The sequence below is a fragment of the Macaca nemestrina genome, chromosome 10 (assembly GCF_043159975.1).
Source record: "Macaca nemestrina isolate mMacNem1 chromosome 10, mMacNem.hap1, whole genome shotgun sequence".
NCBI lineage: Eukaryota > Metazoa > Chordata > Mammalia > Primates > Cercopithecidae > Macaca > Macaca nemestrina.
In genome coordinates, this window is record NC_092134.1 from 133,749,737 (window position 1) to 133,770,565 (window position 20,829).

The 20,829-nt window shown below is 43.9% G+C and overlaps 2 protein-coding genes across 6 annotated transcripts in view; one reads left to right on the plus strand and one right to left on the minus strand.

The window, feature by feature from the left end:
* Positions 1 to 20,829, minus strand: part of LOC105499926 (oxidized low density lipoprotein receptor 1) — a 55,309-nt gene that overhangs the window by 20,738 nt on the left and 13,742 nt on the right. For 2 of the 5 annotated variants that reach the window (XM_071072238.1, XM_011772813.3), the window contains exons 1-2: positions 12,758 to 12,897; positions 8,561 to 8,663 (exon numbers count right to left, since the gene is read on the minus strand). The exons of 1 other annotated variant lie outside the window; for it this stretch is intronic. In XM_071072238.1, coding sequence (XP_070928339.1) covers positions 8,561 to 8,601 — 41 coding nt within the window. In that variant the 5' untranslated portion in view covers positions 8,602 to 8,663; positions 12,758 to 12,897. Of the gene's footprint in view, positions 1 to 8,560; positions 8,664 to 12,757; positions 13,218 to 20,829 lie in introns of those variants that run through there. 2 more of the 5 variants (XM_071072239.1, XM_011772812.2) reach the window with 2 other exon arrangements.
* LOC105499927 (transmembrane protein 52B) lies at positions 132 to 12,764 on the plus strand. Its single transcript, XM_011772814.3, has 5 exons — positions 132 to 780; positions 3,767 to 3,810; positions 7,191 to 7,229; positions 8,278 to 8,447; positions 11,342 to 12,764. Exons 1-5 carry the CDS (start codon positions 682 to 684, stop codon positions 11,563 to 11,565), a joined length of 576 nt encoding a protein of 191 aa, XP_011771116.2. The 5' UTR covers positions 132 to 681; the 3' UTR covers positions 11,566 to 12,764.

Here is a 20,829-nt window from a genome sequence, read left to right on the forward strand (position 1 = left end):
TTTTCTCCAAAGATGAGATGGCTTTCCTGTTCATTTCCTGTTCATTTGGCAACCTCTCAGTCTTACCCCAGCGGTTAGGGATAAATGACCCAGAACCAGGAGAGTTGATTATCAACATAGTGAAGGGGAGGGTTTCAAAGAGCAAGAAAGGGTTGTTAATCACATGGAGAGAGAAGAAAGGAGAGTAGCAGGGTGACTTTCATCCTGCAACAGTCACTCCAGAGTACTCTGGTGAAGGATCAAGAATATAACCAGTTTTCTGATGAAGAAAAGAATATATTTGATCACCAGTAATCTGCCTTTGACTATCCTCTACGCCAAGTTTTTCATCACTGTCTAGAAAAATACTACAGAGGACACATATGTCCTCTTTGCATGTCTCCTTTTTGGGAGCAGTAAGAGAAAGAAACTTAAAGATGTAGAAAGAATTAATAGTATAACGGAAAGAAAGAAGGCAAAAGGAAGTAAATGTGGAGGCCAGAGAAATAGTAATAAGAATAAAGAAGAAAACCAGGAAAAAAGAGGAGGGAAAGGCCATAGAAAATAATAACCAGAGAGAGACAGAGGAGGAGACAGAGAGAAAGAGAGAGAGAAAAGCTGATAAATTCCTGAGAAAAGTTTCTCTCCTTAAGAATTCTAGGTCAAGAAGTCAAATATGGCACAGAGCATTGAAAGGAGGCAATGGATGCCCAGTGCAAGATTCTGAAGAAACAGGAATTCAGCCTGATGGGAGTCCGAATTCATGTCGCGACGGCCTCTGCCCTGGTGCATTGCATCCTGGTGAGTTCAGTGGTGAAAAAGCAGAGAGACAATATTTTTCCCCAGATTAATCAACTCAGAAGAATCTGAGAGGAAATGAACTGCGGGGTGGGGAGACATATACAGAACCCAGGGAGTCGTAGGGAAATGAATACACTACAAAGTTTCCTTAGTATTACGAGATTGCATAGATGCATGTGTGACTGACGGCAACGACAATGAAAAGGGGGACAGAAATTAGAGCGAGCATGGAAACACGCAGGATTGCCGTGGCACTTTAAAAGTGTCACTGAAGTATATTTCTCTCTTTTAGCATCTTATCACCCATCCCTCAAAATTCCAAACAGATTATGAAAACTAGGTATGTGATTCCCCTAAATGGAATTTCCCATCCAGGAATTTCTAACCCTCTTCTAGCAGTTTAGGTGTGTCTAGTCTAGAAATAAGAGAGGGAGGGCTCTTTTAAAATATTTTGGGCCTACAATGAATGAGAAGTCTCTGAGTAATCCATTAGTGGAGAAAAGGGTCACTGGACTGAGGGATTCTAAGCAATCGTCATGGGGAAGTGTATAGAGCTATGCCATCTAGCAAGAAGGAGAGCAAATGAAGAAAACTGGATAGTTTCAGATTCCAGTATGGCCCCTGTACAAAGTGGGCTGAGGGTTTTTTGTTTGTTTGTTTTTTTTTTTTGCTAATAGACCAGCTAAAGTGGTATCTGAAAATCCGTTTTTTCTTATATTTTCTTTTTGCTTCCTCTTCACTTCCTTTGCCTTCTCTTTCCTTCATTTTTCCTCTCTTTTCTCTTTGCAACAAGCCTGAAAAGTGGCATTTTCTCTGCTGAGCACTTTAGGCTTCTCTTACTTTTAGTGAAGAAAGTGAAAGAAAGTACCATGGTTGGGTGGAAGAAACACACGCTTTGTCATCCTCAGTGGCCATTTCTTTCAAATGAAAACACAAGCAGGGGTTTCTCAAATGTTATCTGCAAAGCCTGGCTATTCATCCTTTTACAAATCCTTTTCAACTGATAGGTTTTGAGTATGTGTGTCTCCTTACCCCTTCACTGCCCACCATAAACTCCCAATAGTTACAAATCTCTGTTTCTTTTCTAAGGGACTTTGTGGTTGCTTTCCTGAAATATCAGAGCACTCAAGTTATTAGAAGACAGAAGCAGCTTCTAGAATTAAATTAATGGTGGTGGTGGTGGTGGTGGTGGTGGTGGTGGTGGTGGTGGTGGTGTTAAACGGAGTTTTGCTCTTGTTCCCCAGGCTAGAGTGCAATAGCACCATCTTGGCTCACTGCAACCTCCGCCTCCAGGGTCCAAGTGATTTTCTTGCCTCAGCCTCCCAAGTAGCTGAGATTACAGGCATGCACCACCATGCCTGGCTCATTTTGTATTTTTTTAGTACAGACAGGGTTTCACCATGTTGGTCAGGCTGATCTCAAACTCCTGACCTCAAGTGATCCACCTACCTCGGCCTTCTGAAGTGGCGGGATTACTGGTGTGAGCCACTGCACCCAGCCTTGAATGAGTTTTTGAAAGAGGAAGTCAACTAAAAAAATCAGGTAGAAGAAAGAGTGGACAATTTTGTTTTTTTGTTTTTGTTTTTTGTTTTCTGTAGAAGGAGTAGAAGGGACTTGATAGCAATATCGAGGAATTGTTAGAGAAAACTTGTCCCCAGTGTTATTGATTCTTTCAACACATATCTATGATAGGGTTTGATTTGAGTTCTGTCTACATCAATAGGTGTGTACATTTGGTCACATTTCTTTCTTGCTTTTTTTTTTTTCCCAAGACGGAGTCTTGCTCTCCCAGGCTGGAGTGCAGTGGCATGATCTTGGCTCACTGCAACCTCCACTTCCCAGGTTTAAGCAATTCTCCTGCCTCATCCTCCAGAGTAGCTGGGATTACAGGTGCACACCACCACACCTGGCTAATTTTTGTATTTTTAGTAGAGACGGGATTTCACCATGTTGGCCAGACTGGTCTCGAACTCCTGACCTTGTGATCCGCCCACTTTGGCCTCCCAAAGTGCTGGGATTATAGGCGTGAGCCACCATGCCTGACCTGGTCACATTACTTAAAACCCTGTGCCTTAGTCCCTTAACCTTTCAAGATAAGGTTAAATATACCCACCAAGAGGGTTATTGTGATTAAATGCTATGAAATATTAAGAGTTCATGGCCGGGCATGGTGGCTCATGCCTGTAATCCCAGCAGCACTTTGGGAGGCAGAGGCGGGTGGATCACTTGAGGTCAGGCGTTCGAGACTAGCATGGCCAACATGGTGAAACCCCATCTCTACTAAAAATACAAAAATTAACCAGGCGTGGTGGCACGTGCCTGTAGTCCCAGCTACTCGGGAGGCTGAGGCAGGAGAATTGCTTGAACCCGGGAGGTGGAGGTTGCAGTGAGCCAAGATCATGCCACTGCACTCCAGCCTGGGTGACAGAGCAAGACTCAAAAAACAAACAAACAACAAACAAACAAACAAACAAACAAACAAAATAACAGAGTTGTTAGCAGTCTGACTGGTATCTAGTAGCTATTCAATAAAGAAGACCATCTGTCCCACTGGTCCCCTTGCTTTTCCCCTTCTTCCTTTGTATAGTCATTGTCACACTAAGAGGATAAAAATGAGCAGTGGTGTAGAATTCAACTGGGCAGGAGTTAGGAGGACAATAGCAATATCCCAAGGGACAGAGAGATCAGGAATTTTCTACTGCAGACAATTTAATGTAAATGGCTACCTCTCATTCACAAAGGGTGATGCTCACCCACCACCAAAACAACAGACAAGATATTCATTCTTCACGGTTCCCTTACCTCAAGTACAAAAGCCAGCAAGTATGGGAGAGATGAAAATGGCTGTCCTAAATAGACTGCCCCTAAGACTGTGACTTCCTTACTGGTTGATCTAACACAGCACAACCATGAGAGATGATTGGTAGGCAGCTGAACACAGCAGACATGACAATTTCCCTGTATAAGACAATTTCTCTTTCTACAGCTTTCTGGGACGAGATGCGAGGAAAACTGTGGTAATCCTGAACAGTAAGTATAGAGTTCAAGCTGGGAGGAAGGAGCAACAGACAAAAACATCACTACCCTAAAGACAGTCAAGATGTCATTAGACATCTATGACTTCCTTTTATTTATTTTTACTTAAGTAATAGATCTCATAGATGAGTTATCACAAAATAAAGACATGTGTTTGTATCATCTTAAAGCGCTCAAAATAACACTGCTGACAGCATGTTTTTACCCCAAGCCTATCTTCCCATCAAAGCAGCACGATTAATCTCAACTTATACAGTCGTAGAGACTTGCAAAAGACTTCCTTAGCCCTGCTTCTCAGTGACTCACCAGGACAGACTGGGTTTGGTATCTAGTCACTGGCGTACATATTTGGGTGATTTCCAAAGTAACATTATCACTTTAAATTTGAAAGTATTGGCCGGGCGCGGTGGCTCAAGGCTGTAATCCCAGCACTTTGGGAGGCCGAGACGGGCGGATCACGAGGTCAGGAGATCAAGACCATCCTGGCTAACACGGTGAAACCCCATCTCTACTAAAAAATACAAAAAACTAGCCAGGCGAAGTGGCGGGCGCCTGTGGTCCCAGCTACTCGGGAGGCTGAGGCAGGAGAATGGCGTAAACCCGGGAGGCGGAGCTTGCAGTGAGCTGAGATCCGGCCACTGCACTCCAGCCTGGGCGACAGAGCCAGACTCAGTCTCAAAAAATAAAAAAAATAAAAAAATAAAAAATAAATTTGAAAGTATTTTCTAGTTTTTAGGGCATGTTAACATTTATTGCAGACTTCATTTAGCTATCACTTTGATGTAGTTGTCAACTAATCCAAACTTGCCACACTTAGGTCTTATGTAGACACAGAGGATGTGAAGATAAATATGCAAGAGTCATTCCACTTAAAGAAACTACAAAATAAAAATTTTAAAAAGTAGGGGGCACTTTGAATAAAAACTTGTTTAGGATGAAGAAAAATACATATTTAGCCATGGGAAGAGTTTCCCGATAGCCAGGTCTGTTAAACCCAGGGAAATGGTGATGGCCTTGATTACCTTCACATGCACATTGTGTGTTGACTACTTGATAACTGCTTTTTGAGGTTTTACACCTCTGCCACCATAGGAAGAGTCCTTTCCTATAAACCAGAATCTAATTAGAACCAGAGGAATTTTCAACAAGTAAGAAATGTGGGAAAACTAAGAGGAGTCATTGTTCAGTGAAAAAACAAAAAAAAACTATATTTTCGTTTTTTTTTTTTTTTTGAGACAGAGTCTCGCTCTGTCACCCGGGCTGGAGTGCAGTGGCCGGATCTCAGCTCACTGCAAGCTCCGCCTCCCGGGTTCACGCCATTCTCCTGCCTCAGCCTCCCGAGTAGCTGGGACTACAGGCGCCCACCACCGCGCCCGGCTAATTTTTTGTATTTTTTAGTAGAGACGGGGTTTCACCGTGTTAACCAGGATGGTCTCGATCTCCTGACCTCGTGATCCGCCCGTCTCGGCCTCCCAAAGTGCTGGGATTACAGGCTTGAGCCACCGCGCCCGGCCAAAAAACTATATTTTCTATAAATGTGTGACCAGAGAATAAAAATAGATTCACTAGATTTCAGTAGATTCATGTATCAGAAAGAATTATTAAATAACAAAATTTACTACTCTTCAAACATACACAGATACTTTGCCTCACCTCATTCTCCAGTTTCTGACCTTATCTTCTACTCCTTCTCCCATAAAATCCGTATTTTTTTTTTCATTCTTACAGAGAAAATTTACAGTTGCCATAGTGAACACAGAACATTTATTTAGCTCTCATCATGGTAAAGTTGGCTTCTACTTTTTTCCCTCTTCCTGTTTGGTCTCAGTGGATATATATATTAGTTTTGATCTTGGATGTGAAAAATTAGGGTACTCTTTACGGTGGGTGTGATACTGTGAAATATATATTTGATTTTGTCCCCATCTCCTAGCATACAATTTCTAAAATCCCCAAAGTAAGTAGTATCATTTTACATGCTAATGAGTTGACTGGTGGCTGGCAGCCCCTAGGTAGATTCAGGGTGGGGCTGGTCATTGGAAGGACCAAGGCAGAATGCTTAAAGCCACATCCCTCAACATCCAAGGAAAATAGAGGGGCTGAAGTTGATCATCAATGGCCAATGATTTAATCAATCATGCCTACATAATGAAGCTTTCATAAAAATCCCAAAGGATGGATTTGAAGAGTTTCTGTACAGCTGAACAGGTGGTGGTTTCTGAAGGGTGGTGCACTCGGAAGACATGCAAGCTCCGTGTCCCTTCTCACATGCTTTGCTCTATGCATCTCTTCATCCGCATCCTCGGTAATATTCTTTGTGATAAACTGTAGATGTAAGTGAGTGTTTCCCTGAGTTCTGTGAGCTGCTCTAACAAATTAATGCAACCCCAAGAGGGAGTCAGGGAACCCCCAATTTGTAACCAGTTGGTCAGAAGCACAGGCAAAACAACTTGTGATTGGCATCAGAATTCTGGGGAGCAGTCTAGGGGACTGAGCCCTTACCCTATGGGATCGGATCCTATCTCCAGGCAGGTAGTGTTGGAATTGAATTGAATTAGAGGACACTCAGCTGTTGTCTGTTGCTGGAAGATTGCTTGCTTGTTGTGTAGGGAAATCCCCACCCACACATCTGGTGTCAGAGGGCTGGGAGAGTATAGCAGGAAGAAACTCAGTATTTTTTCCCCTACATTCTCAGTGGGAGTGTTGCAACAGCTTGCAAAAGATAAATTACAAATGTGATTGTATGACTTTCATACTCATAACTGAAATTTTCTTTATGTTTACATTTTATTAACCTCAAATTTACACGAGTCCTAACTTTTACATCCATTTTCAAAGTTACTCTTTGTAAACTTGCATTCCAAGTTCTTTCTTGGTATTTTTTCTTTTTTTTCTTTTTGAGATGGAGTCACCACGGCTGGCTAATTTTTGTATTTTTAGTAGAGACGGGGTTTCACTGTGTTGGCCAGGCTGGTCTCCAACTCCTGACCTTGTGATCTGCCCGCCTCGGCCTCGCAAAGTGCTGGGATTACAAGCATGAGGCACCGAGCCTGGCCCTTTCTTGGTAATTTTTATCATAAATGTTTACAACAGGCACATACATGTTTTCTATGAACACTTCTAATAACCACTAGTTTGTTTTATAATGATTTACAAAATGACTTGGACAGTGCCATCTATAGTATAAAGTACTATTTAAAGCATATAATTTGGCAAAAGATTCAACTAGCTACATTGAATTTAAAAAACATAACCCATAGTGCTTTTATTATAACAAGGTATCACATCACATTGTAACTCATATTTCTGAGTCTGGAGTTATAACAGGGATTGACTATATTTTTAATATACAAAACTTTATTCTTTCTTTATAGTTGCCTGACCACAGACTGGGTACATCTCTGGTATATATGGTAAGTTTCACTTATAATACCGAGAAAGACACTGTATTTCTCAGGGTCATTAAAAATGACAGCCTGCCTACTTACTTAGCATCTCATGGAGTAAGATTTCATTACTTCATCACTACCTATGTGACAATATGTCAGGATTTCCTTTTTCAATACCATCTCCTCCACAAACATCAAACCATTATTGTGTGCTTCCCTCAGAGTCTGTTCTAGAAATATCTCCACAAAGGAGATTACTTTAGTGAATTAAAAAGCAGAGCCTGGCCGGGTGCAGTGGCTCACACCTGTAATCCCGACACTTCGGGAGGCTGAGGCAGGCAGACCACTTTGAGGCCAGGAGTTTGAGACCAGCCTGAGCAATATAAAGAAACCCCATCTCTATTAAAAATACAAAAAAAGCTGGGCGCGGTGGCTCATGCCTGTAATCCCAGCACTTTGGGAGGCCGAGGGAGTGGATCACCTGAGGTCAGGAGTTTGAGACCCGCCTGACCAACCTGGAGAAACCCCGTCTCTACTAAAAATACAAAATTAGCCAGGCGTGGTGGCACATGCCTGTAATCCCAGCTACTCAGGAGGCTAAGGCAGGAGAATCGCTTGAATCCAGGAGGAATACGTTGCGGTGAACTGAGATCGCACCATTACACACCAGCCTGGGCAATGAGAGCGAAACTCTGTCTCAAAAAAAAAAAAATTAGTCGAGTGTTGTGGCATGTGCCTATAGTACTGGCTACTCAGGAGGCTGAGATCATGCCACTTCACTCCAGCCTGGGCAGCAGAGCAAGACTCTGTCTCAGAAAAGAATAAGAAAGCAGCCCCCTCAGATTACCTTAAATGTCTTATTATTTGTTCTAATGGATTGACTTACTCCAGCTGACAAAATAAGGTTATCTATAAAGCAAAAGCCTTGAAATTAAAATTATAAATTAAAATGTTTATAATTATTCTATAAAATATTTAAACAAGAATCAAAACTCAGACATTAAAGACTGGTTACAGCAGAGCTGGGAAAAAAGCCAGATCCCAGTCTTACTTGCCCCACGGGCTTTTGCAGGTTGCTGGTGGGAATTGGTGCGCTGCTTCTGCTGTGCGGCCTGTCTTCCCTGTGCTTCCGCTGCTGCTGTCTGAGCCGCCAGCAAAATGGGGAAGATGGGGGCCCACCGCCCTATGAAGTGACTGTCATTGCTTTCGATCACGACAGCACTCTCCAGAGCACTATCACATGTGAGTACATTGACCTTTTAACCTGGGAGAAGGACCCCATTTAAATGAATAACGAAAAGAGTGCAAAGGCGTAGAACCACTGATCGAGTAATATTAAAGATTCCACGACTCACAATTCCCAGAAGCCTGATGCTGCAGTGACCTGGGCTGTCATTGAAGCTGTGTTCTCAAGGGTCTGTCTGGATGACGATAAAGAAGGAAGTGAAATATTGGAGGCTGTTGGAAGTATTGAATAGGAAGAATTAGCCAGTTTATAACTAGTTACTTTGCTAAAAACTATTTTGAACTCCAAACAGATGCCTTTTTCAAAATGTCTTGGATTTTGTGAAATCTACTTTTTCTATTTTCTATACTATTTTATATTTTTAAAGAAATTAATGGCATGTACTTTCAGCTCTTTATATTTCAAGTCTTGATACACTAAATTTTAGCCTTAACATTTTCTCAGTGATTACAAGACACTTTCCCTTTCTTCTGCGGTTCCATTCTTTCCATTACATTTTTTTTTGTTTGTTTTTTTTTTTTTTTTTGAGATGGAGTCTCGTTCTGTTACCCAGACCAGAGTGCACTGGCGCAATCTCAGGCTCACTGCAACCTCCGCCTTCCGGGTTCAAGCACTTCTCTCCCTTAGCCTCCAGAGTAGCTGAGATTACAGGCGCCCACCACTACACCTGGCTAATTTTTGTATTTTTAGTAGACACGGGATTTCACCATCTTGGCCAGGCTGGTCTCAAAACTCCTGACCTTGTGAGCCACCCGTCTCCGCCTCACAAAGTGCTGGGATTACAGGCGTGAGTCACCACGCCCGGCCAAAATTGATTGCTTTCTTTTTTTGAGATGGAGTCCCCCTCTGTTGCCCAGGCTGGAGTGCCGTGATGGGATTTCAGCTCACTGCAAACTCCGCCTCCCAGGTTCAAGTGATTCTCATGCCTCAGCCTCCTGAGTAGCTGGAATTACAAGCAGCCACCACCACACCAGGCTAATTTTTTTTCATTTTTATTTATTTATTTATTTTTATTCTTGGTGTAAACAATTTACCATGTTGATCAGGCTGGTCTCAAACTCCTGACCTCATGATCCACCTGCCTCTGTCTCCCAAAATGCTGGGATTACAAGCATGAGCCACTGTGCCTGGACTATGTTCTTTCCTAAAATTGAAGAGCCAGTACCAGTCAGAACACCAGCTGGCAAAATGTGGATATTTATTTTGAAAAGAGAATGGCTGGGCTCAGTGGCTCCTGCCTGTAATTCTAGCACTTTGCGAGGCTGAGGCGGGTGGCTTACTTGAAGTCAGGAGTTCGAGACCAACCTGGCCAACATGATGAAACCTCATCTCTACTAAAAATACAAAAACTAGCCGGGCGTGGTGGCACGCACCGGCAATCCCAGCTACTTGGGAAGCTGAGGCGTGACATTCGCTTGAACCCGGGAGGCAAAGGTTGAAGTGAGCCAAGATCATGCCACTGCACTCCAGCCTGGGTGAGTGACAGAGCAAGATCCTGTCTCAAAACAACAGCAACAACAACATCAAAAATAGAATGATATGATGTGTTGCTGTTCACCTTTCCTACCTCCCCTTTCTCACTGTCGTCTTAGGAAAAAAAGATAACCAACGCTGGGCACCATGGCTCAGGCCAAGGTGGGCAGATCGCCTGAGCTTAGGCGTTTGAGACCACCCTGGGCAACATGGTGAAACTCCGTCCCTATTAAAATACAAAATTTAGCAGGGCGTGGTGGCACAGGCTTGTAGTCCCAGCTACTCGGGAGGCTGAGGCACAAGAATCATTTGAGCCCAGGAGGTGGAGGTTTCAGTGAGCCCAGATGGCGCCATTTCACTCCAGCTTGGGCTACAGAGTGAGACACCATCTAAGAAAGAAAGAGAAAGAAAAAGGAAAGGAAGAAGAAAAAGAAAAATTAAAAAAATAGCTGAGCATGGTGGCTCATGCTTGTAATCCCAGAACTTTGGGAGACCGAGGCAGGTGAATCATTTGAGGCCAGGAGATCGAGACCAGACTGGCCAACATGGTGAAACCCCACCTCTAATAAAAATATAAAAATTAGCCAGGCATGTTGGCACATGCCTGTAATCCCAGCTACTCGGGAGACTGAGGAAGAAGAGAATCGTCTGAACCTGGGAGGCAGAGATTGCAGTGAGCTGAGATTGTGCCACTGCACTCCAACCTGGGTGACAGAGTGAGACCCTGTCTTAAAAAAAAAAGAAAAGAGATGAGGTAAAAATAAATAATCCTAAGGAGTCTATAGTATCGGGGGCTGGGGGAAAGGGATCTAAGTCTGAAAAGGGAAAGGGCAGGGTTGAGATGCAGAAATATTCTTGGCCGGGCGCGGTGGCTCACTCCTATAATCCCAGCACTTTGGGAGGCCAAGGCGGGTGGATCACCTGAGGTCAGGAGTTCGAGACCATCCTGGCCAACATAGTGAAACCCCCTCTCCACTAAAAATACAAAAATTAGCTGGGTATGGTGGTGCGTGCCTGTAATCCCAGCTACTCGGGAGGCTGAGGGAGGAGAATCGCTTGAACCCAGGAGGCGGAGGTTGCAATGAGCCGAGATCCGCCGTTGCACTCCAGCCTGGGCAACAAGAGCGAAACTCCGTCTAAAAAAAAAAAAAAAAAAAAAAAAAAAAGAGAGAGAGAGATGCAGAAACATTCTTTAGATTATTTGAGGATACCAGAGAAAACAGGTCCTTCTAGCAGAGCAGGAAGCCGGGTTGTAAACATGCTTCAAAGGATATTCATAAAATATGGGGCAAGGAGTGACAATGAGTTCGGATGCTTGTTAAAAATGAAGCGACAGTTAAGTGGGAAGTAAGTCTGTGCTGTCTGAGGGTGTCCCATTTCCCTTAGTTCCTTAGCTCTGTTCCTTCTTTCTTCACAGCTCTGCAGTCGGTGTTTGGCCCTGCAGCTCGGAGGATCCTGGCTGTGGCGCACTCCCACAGCTCCCTGGGCCAACTGCCCTCCTCTTTGGACACCCTCCCAGGGTATGAAGAAGCTCTTCATATGAGTCGCTTCACAGTAGCCAGGTGTGGGCAGAAAGCACCTGATCTACCCCCAGTGCCTGAAGAAAAGCAGCTGCCTCCGATAGAGAAGGAGTCAACTTGAATAGTTGACTCTTGGAACTGATGAGGGCTGCCATTTTATAAATTGGGGTGGAGGTATGTCCAGAGTCTGTGGGAAAATGGAACACATTCTTTTCTAACCCTCAGAAGTTTTAGGATGGCATCTAACACCATCATTCCAGGGAAAGATGGTTCTTACTCTTCATTCGCAGGCCTTTATATCTTCTGATACAGAATGCTCTAATTGGGAACTCTTAATTTTTTTATCCAATGGTCAAAATCTGCAAGTAATCTCTAGCCACGCTGATTACCACTAAACCGGGAAAACATGAAGGTGTCTTGAATTCCTTCAACTATTGAGTGCATATAAAATTCCTGTACCCACATGATACTGCCAGTTGCGTCTCTCTGTGTCAGCTAATCCATTGCGATAAAGTGGAAAAGAAAGACAACAGTGTTAGCACAGCCATCAACATTAATGCACTGAATGCATGCATCTTTCCTTCTGAGACAGCAATCAATTTTACACCAAATGACAATGATCATCTTAGACAGCACAACATACCCACCCGGATATCTAAAAGCTAGGGATGGGATTGCTGATACGGGCTAAAAGAACACAGTATAGTATTCAAGTGCCAAATATCAGTCTTTCTTTCCTCTGGTCCTGCCCCTCCGCAGTATGAAAAACCATACTCACAGAACCATACTGTGCAGTAACAGTTGGATTAATTCTTCAGTTCCTCTGCACTGTAAACACATACGTGTGCACACATGCATGTACACATGCTGTGTACACAGTGTACATACTGTGCAGTAACAGTTGGATTAATTCTTCAGTTCCTCTGCACTGCAGACACATACGTGTGCACACATGCATGTACACATGCACCCTGTTTTAACTCTAAAGGTTTAAATAGTGTTGCTTTGCTTCTTTCCTGTTTTGCCTGGACCACTTAAAGCCACAACACTCTGTAGTGACTCACGCTAGTCTCTAGTGGTGGCCCTCACTGCCACCTAGTGGAGCCATGGTAGAAAATACACTCTCCTTTAAGCCTATCGGCACATCTCTCCAGTTCTTGGAGCAAAAACTAAATGGTGAGCTAAGCCTGGATGGAATGCTTCCTAGGAACCATGCGGCAGTGTAGTGCTAATCTATCCACATATCATACCACCTCCCAAAGTATTATCGGAAAATCGAGGAAGTGATGCATATTTGGGGAAAAACTACTCACCTTAGATAAGTCACTGAAATCCTTTTTCTTTTCTTTTCTTTTTTTTTTTTTTTGAGATGGAGTTTTGCTCTTGTAGCTCAGGCTGGGATGCAATGGCATGATCTCGGCTCACTGCAACCTCCTCCACCTCTCGGATTCAAGCGATTCTTCTGCCTCAGCTTCCCGAGTAGCTGGGATTACAGGTGCTCGCCACCATGCCCAGTTAATTTTTGTATTTTTAGTGGAGAGGGGGTTTCACCATGTTGGCCAGACTGGTCTAGAACTCCTGACATCAGGTGATCCACCCCCGTTGGCCTCCCGAAGTGCTGGAATTACAGGCCTGACCCACCGCTCCTGGCCTGAAATCTTTAAAGCAGTTTTCTCACCTAGAAAACAGGGAATAATAACACCTCAGAAGGTTGTTGTGAAGATCAAAGAAGCTAAATGTATGCGGCATAATTTGTAAAGTGTTATGCATATGTATGCTATTCTTCCTACTGTCATCTAACCTTCCCTTGTCTACTATGATTTTTCCGAGAGCTATGTTCCCATTTTTGCCAGCCATGTTACTGTTGTCACACCTGAAGTGGCTTTATGTTTATCAATAAATACTTGTTGATTGAGGTAAACAACAACAGATATAAGTGATTCCTCTTAATATATTCTGGGTAGAGGTAAGGAATACTTGAGAAATCTAACTGTTTATTAGCCAATTAATTAGCTCCAGTACTCAGAGAGGCAACACAGAGCCAGGGATTGGCTAATTAGTGCAGCTCCTTGTTAACTACATTCTTGGAACGCTCACTTAGCCCAGAGGGGAAAATGTTCTGAGTATAACCTGCTGTTGATCTGAAACTATCCTGAGTCATTTAACAAATTGGCTCTGGGAATTATTGAAATGCATGCATTGCTAATAGTGCCTGAAGTGACTTTGTTTTACTGCTGCCAGATGAGTCATTCAGTCCTCAAAGACACATTCCAGAAGACATTCTAGGCTCTTCTATTCAGGCACCAGGACACCACAGACTTGACAAAGGTAAAACGTTCATTGGCATTAGAAAATCTTGGGGAAATCTTGCCTATAAGGTCTTATTCTAAAGGAATCTCTCTGCCCCACAGCCACTTCCTAGCCCCTACCCCCTTATTTGAAATATAGAATCATTTCCAACCGTGACATGCTACTCTGTCCCCTGTCTCCATCTCATAGTGTGCCTTTTCCTAATCTGATTCACATGTGCTGCTCCTCAGTCACGTGGAGTCGCTCACTCCCGTAACCCTCCCATTTGGTCACGAGTTATTTGCACCCCTTTGGCCTCAATTATTTCTATACTGAATCTAATACATCTGTTAATCACCTCCATCGCCATCATTATTGTTCTCAATTTTTTTAAAATCCTTTTTAACTTTCTTCACATCTACTGTTCAAACACTGGCTCGGCTGGGCACGGTGGCTCACGCCTGTAATCCCAGCACTTTGGGAGGCCGAGGTGGGTGGATCACTTGAAGTCAGGAGTTCCAGACTATCCTGGTGTAACCCCGTCTCTACTAAAAACACAAAAATTAGCCAGGTGTGGTGGCGCGGGCCTGCAGTCCCAGCTACTCAGGCGGCTGAGGCAGGAGAATCGCTTGAACCTGGGAGGTGGAGGTTGCAATGAGCCGAGATCATGCCACTGCACTCCAGCCTGGGCAATAAGAGCAAAACTCCGTCTCAAAAAACATAAAATAAATAAATAAATAAATAAATAAATAAATAAATAAATAATCAATCTTAGTTGTGCTTGCATTACAATCATTTAACAGGTTTTGTGTGTGTGTGCTGCAAATATGATTTAAGAAATTATGTACCAGCTGGGGGCGCGGTGGCTCACGACTGTAATCCCAGCACTTTGGGAGGCCGAAGAGGGCAGATTACAGTGTCAGGAGTTCGAGACCAGCCTGACCAATATGGTGAAACCCTGTCTCTACTAAAAATACAAAAAGTAGTGGGTGTGGTGGCACATGCCTGTAATCCCAGCGACTCAGGAGACTGAGGCAGAAGAATCGCTTGAACCTGGGAGGCGAAGGTTGCAGTGAGCTGAGATTGTGCCACTGCACTCCAACCTGGGCAACAGAGCGAGACTTTGTCTCTTTAAAAAAAAAAAGAAAGAAAGAAATTATGTACCAATAATAGTGTAGAGCATACAGAACAAACAAACAGGTCCTCTGCCTTTCGGTCTTCACAGAGTTTACATCTTCACAAAGTTACATTTTCAGGAATATTAAGAAAAAGCAGGCCGGGCGCGGTGGCTCAAGCCTGTAATCCCAGCACTTTGGGAGGCCGAGACGGGCGGATCACTAGGTCAGGAGATCGAGACCATCCTGGCTAACACGGTGAAACCCCGTCTCTACTAAAAAAATACAAAAAACTAGCCGGGCGAGGTGGTGGGCGCCTGTAGTCCCAGCTACTCAGGAGGCTGAGACAGGAGAATGGCCCGAACCCGGGAGGCGGAGCTTGCAGTGAGCTGAGATCCGGCCACTGCACTCCAGCCTGGGCGACAGAGCGAGACTCCGTCTCAAAAAAAAAAAAAAAAAAGAAAAAAGAAAAAGCAAGATAAAATAATAGCAGATTTATAAATACAAAGAGCTAAACAAAGACTGAGAGGGGACAACAAATAGGAGAGGGTAGAGGATACTTGGGAGAAGCAAAATAAGGGAAAAGCATCTTCGAAGATAGGAAAAGCATTTTCGAAGATAAGAAAAGCCTTGGTAAACCTGAGAAACTTAAAAAAAAAATAGACAGAAAAAACAGTAGAGACTGGGTGCGGTGGCCCACGCCTATAATCTCATCACTTTGGGAGGCTGAGGAGCGTGGATTACTTGAGGTCAGGCATTCATGACCAGCCTGGCCAATATGGTAAAACCCCATATCTACTAAAAATACAAAAGTTAGCGGGGCGTGGTGGCTCGTGCCTGTAGTCCCAGCTACCCTGGAGGTGAGGCAGGAGAATTGCTTGAACTCAGGAGGCAGAGGTTGCAGTGAACCAAGATAGTGCCACTGCATTCCAGCCTGGGCAACTAAGCGAGACTCTGTCAACAACAACAACAAAAAATGTATTGAGAAGCGGTGGAAGGATTTTTTTTTTTAGACAGAGTTTCCCTCCTGTCGCTCAGGCTGGAGTGCAGTGGCGCGATCTCTGCTCACTGCAACCTCTGCCTCCTGGGTTCAAGTGGTTCTCCTGCCTCAGCCTCCCAAGTAGCTGGAGCTACAGGCATGAGCCACCACACCCGCCTAATTTTTGTAATTTTTGTAGAGACGGGGTTTCACTATGTTGGCCAGACTGGTCTCCAACTCCTGAACTCAGGTGATTCATCTGCCTCGACCTCCCAAACTGCTGGGATTACAGGCATGAGCCACCATGCCTGGCCTTTGGAAGGATTTTAAATAAGTCACTTGATGCAATTTGAATTTTAAGACAATGACTCTCAGTGCTACAGGAGAATGGAGTGGAGTGGGAAAGTCAGAAGGTCAGAAGTCAAAGGTCAGATCAGGGAAAGTCTTCAGAGGTACTGAAGAATAGTGGATAAAAGATGATTGTGGATAGGATGAGTGTGGTGAGAATAAAGGGAGAGAGAGATAAATGTAGGAATTTGAGAGAGATATTGGAGATAGGATCATCAGGACTTGCTGCTGAATTGGAGAGGAAAATGTATTAAGGAAAGGAAGTGAAGAACGACTTCTAGATCATTTACCTGAGCTGATGCATGGAAAGTACAGGTATTTATTAGTATGGAGAAGACTGGAGAAAGACCAGATTCAAGAGAAAATGTAAACAATGCTTTCTAAAAGTGAGAAATAAGGCATTCACTGGTGAAATATGTACCAAGTTAATCTAAGACAAGTCCTACTGCACTAAACAGTAAAAGAAACTCAAACATGCTAATGGATTAAGTCAAAGTTTTCTTTGGAAATGAATGAGAAAAGCCTCAATTCGTGAAAAACAAAAGAAAAAGGAATTTTACATTAGTCATTTAGCTTTGTAATGTTTTTAAGATAATTCACAGGAGACTGCATGGAAACTGTTGGTTATGCCTCTCTGAGACTCTGGGGTTTGGACAGGAGGATATAAGTTTGGAAACTATCAAGTTAAAATATATATTCATATATATGGACATAAATGAGATCATCTCTCCCCATCCTCACCCTCTTGATTTTTTTTCCCTCTCACTCCTTTAATTTTTCTCTTTCAACCAATTTCTTCCCTTTAGCATACAGTAGTTTAGTATGAATTGTATACTATAAAGGGAGGGCAGTGCATGAAGTTGAAGTGGCACACTGCTCAGCCTTGCACCAAGCAATTCGGTAACTGAACTTGAAGACAATGATGGGTGACTTAACGTTTTATTTGCAGGAAAGCTCCATCATGTAAAGAAAGATACCCTGATGAAAGTTTGAGGTCTTAGCTGAAATGTGAGGAAGGCAGATCTTAATCCTGACTAGGAGAATATTGTAAAAAATCCTAGTTAAAAATGGGGAGCTTGCTGGGTGCAGTAGCTCATGCCTGTAATCCCAGCACTTTGGGATGCCGAGGCGGGCGGATCACCTGAGGTCAGGAGTTCGAGACCAGAGTGGCCAACATAGTGAAACCCTGTCTCTAGTAAAAATACAAAAATTAGCCAGGCATGGTGACACATGCCTGTAATCCCAGATACTCAGAAGGCTGAGGCAGGAGAATCCCTTGAATCCAGTAGATAGAGGTTGATGTGATCCGAGCTCACACCACTGCACTCCAGCCTGGGTGGCAGAGCAAGACTCTGTCTCAAAAAAAAAAAAAAAAAAAAAAAAAAAAAAAAAAGATGATGATGGGCATGAAAAGGAACATTGAGGTGGTGGTAAAATTATGTTTTTTTTTTTCCAACAGAATTCTAAGCTGTGCTCAATTGAAAAAACAAAAGTAACAAAGTGGTTAAAAACATGATTTTTAACACAATTGTTCTCTAGGTCTCTCCTATAATTTTAAGCAGAGGAAATGCACTGGCCCCTCTTTCTCAGTTCAAATAACATAAATATGCACAAACCCTCTGAGCCAGGCAGCTCCAATCTGCGGTCTTTTCAACTTACTGTCAAGGGTGATTACACTGGACAAAAAAACCACATCCTCTATCACTTTTTTTTTTTTTTTTTTTTTTCTGGAGACGGAGTCTCGCTCTGTCGCCCAGGCTGGAGTGCAGTGGCCGGATCTCGGCTCACTGCAAGCTCCGTCTCCCGGGTTCACGCCATTCTCCTGCCTCAGCCTTCCCGAGTAGCTGGGACTACAGGCGCCCGCCACCTCGCCCGGCTAGTTTTTTGTATTTTTTAGTAGAGACGGGGTTTCACCGTGTTAGCCAGGATGGTCTCGATCTCCTGACCTTGTGATCCGCCCGTCTCGGCCTCCCGAAGTGCTGGGATTACAGGCTTGAGCCACCGCGCCCGGCCTTTTTTTTTTTTTTTGAGACAGAGTCTCGCCGTGTCACCCAGGCTGAAGTACAGTGGCATGATCTTCGCTCACTGCAGCCTCCGCCTACTGGGTTCAAGTGATTCTCCTGCCTCAACCTCCCAAGTAGCTGGGACTACAGGCGTGCACCACCACGCCCTGCTAATTTTTTTTTTTTTGTATTTTCAGTAGAGATGGGTTTTGTCATGTTGGCCAGGCTGCTATCAAACTCCTGGCCTCAAGCAATCCACCCGCCTCAGCCTCCCAAAGTGCTGGGATTAGAGGCATGAGCCACCATGCCCAGCCTTCCTATCACTTTTTACTTGTGAGGACTAAGCTCTGATTTTTTAATCTTACCCTAATTCCTATCTAAGGGGTCTGGGGAGTCATGCCCTACTAACCATAAATTCTCATCAGATGGATTTTATTTAACCCTGTATATCATGACTTACTTTCCCATCTGACTCTGGCATGACATGTGACAAAGAAGAAAGTCAAAATATTTTACCCCAAAACATGGTTCTTTGCCACATTTTGAAATGGCCCTGCAAAGCTGTCCTTTGTGGGGGGAATATTTGCATCCATAAAGAATCTCAGCTGGCTGCAGTGGCTCATGCTTGTAATCTCAGCACTTTGGGAGGCTGAGGCAGGCAGATCAACTGAGGTCAGGAGTTCGAGACCAGCCTGGCCTACATGGTTAAATCTGTCTCTACCAAAAATATAAAAATTAGCCCGGAGTGGTAGCATGCACCTGTAATCCCAGCTACTTGGGAGGCTGAGGCAGGAGAATTGCTTGAACCCAGGAGGCAGAGGTTACAGTGCACCGAGATTGTGCCATTGCACTCCAGCTTGGGCAAAAAGATAGAAATTCCGTCTCAAAAATCATCATCATCATCATCATCATCTCTATTAACATAGCTAGATCTTTTCTTCCGGGCCCTCCCAATCCTAAAGAGATTAACTAAGAGTCTGGCACCTTTTAAATATCTGAATAGGAAATCCTTCTTGTCATCTATTGTCTCTAAGGACAGCCACTATAAGACTTCAAAAGAACCTTGGTCTCTACAATCTTTTATTTTAACCTGAACACTTCCTTTCTATGGATCCCAGGTCTTTAGACAAACTCAACAAATTGTCAACCAGAAAAAATGTTTAAATGTAAAATGTTTAAATTTGCCTGGAAGCCCCCCACCCCCGCCCAGGCCTGGAAGCCTGCACCCCGCCCACTTTAAGTTGCCCCACCTTTCTGGACCAAACCAAGATATTACTTAAATGTATTTGATGGATGTCTCATGCCTCCCTAAAATCTATAAAACCAAGCTGCACTCCGACCACCTTGGGCACATGTTCTCAGGACCTCCTGAGGGCTGTGTCATGGGCCATGGTCACTCATATTTGTCTCAGCATAAACATCTTCAAATATTTTAGAGTTTGACTCTTTTCGTCAACTCTTGCTAAAACCAAAACTCTTGGAGTCAGGGCTGTGTCCAGTGTGTTGTCAATTTCTGAAAGAAGGTGTTGATACGTGCATAGCAGGAGGAAGTGACCCTGACAACACAAAACTCCTAATCTGTGCGGGAAACCTGAAAGATGAACCTATATTAAATTTACACAAGGACAAACAAACTGTTCTTCAGTGGGGAGGCTGGGTCTGACACATTCTATGGCTGTGATGACTAGTTGTCAGTGGTTTACAGGCAAATACAACAGTATACAGTGCTTTGCAGTAGCCTGTTTTCCCTCCAAGTCTAGCTCAGGAACTGCAGCATCAGTTCTAATTGAGTTGGCCTTGTAGGTATGGCTATAAGATCTTTTTTTTTTTTTTTTTTTTTTTTGAGACGGAGTCTCGCTCTGCCGCCCAGGCTGGAGTGCAGTGGCCGGATCTCAGCTCACTGCAAGCTCCGCCTCCCGGGTTCACGCCTTTCTCCTGCCTCAGCCTCCCGAGTAGCTGGGACTACAGGCGCCGCCACCTCGCCCGGCTAGTTTTTTGTATTTTTTAAAGTAGAGACGGGGTTTCACCGTGTCAGCCAGGATGGTCTCGATCTCCTGACCTCGTGATCCGCCCGTCTCGGCCTCCCAAAGTGCTGGGATTACAGGCTTGAGCCACCGCGCCCGGCCAAGATCTTTATTTTATTTTATTTATTTTTTATTTTTATTTTTTTGAGACAGAGTTTCGCTCTTGTTGCCTAGGCTGGAGTGCAATGGCGCAACATTGGTTCACTGCAACCTCTGCCTCCCAGGTTCAAGCGATTCTCTTGTCTCAGCCTCCCAAGTAGCTGGGATTACGGGCATGTGCCACCACGCCCGGCTAATTTTGTATTTTTAGTAGAGATGGGGTTTCTCCACGTTGGTCAGGCTGGTCTCAAACTCCCGACCTCAGGTAATCTGCCTGCCTCGGCCTCCCAAAGTGCTGGGATTATAGGAGTGAGCCACCGTGCCGGCCCAGCTTTGCGATCTTTATCAGTCTTTATCAGTTAATTAGCATTTACTTGCATTTACTTGCATATGAGAGTAAGGAAATAAAGCAGAAACAGGAATTGTTTAACAAATTTAAGTGGCAGGAGATTGAAATGGCGAACTCTGGGGAAGGTAGGTTTTGTTTTCTTTTCCTCGGGTAAAGTAGCTTGGCTGGAAGGTAACAAA

Bases quoted from the DNA above. Each gene is read 5' to 3' on its own strand.
- LOC105499927 (XM_011772814.3), top strand. From the start codon at position 682: ATGGATGCCCAGTGCAAGATTCTGAAGAAACAGGAATTCAGCCTGATG. The intron at 781-3,766 runs GTGAGTTCAGTG...CTCTTTCTACAG, and splicing joins CCCTGGTGCATTGCATCCTG to CTTTCTGGGACGAGATGCGA. The intron at 7,230-8,277 runs GTAAGTTTCACT...GGGCTTTTGCAG, and splicing joins GTACATCTCTGGTATATATG to GTTGCTGGTGGGAATTGGTG.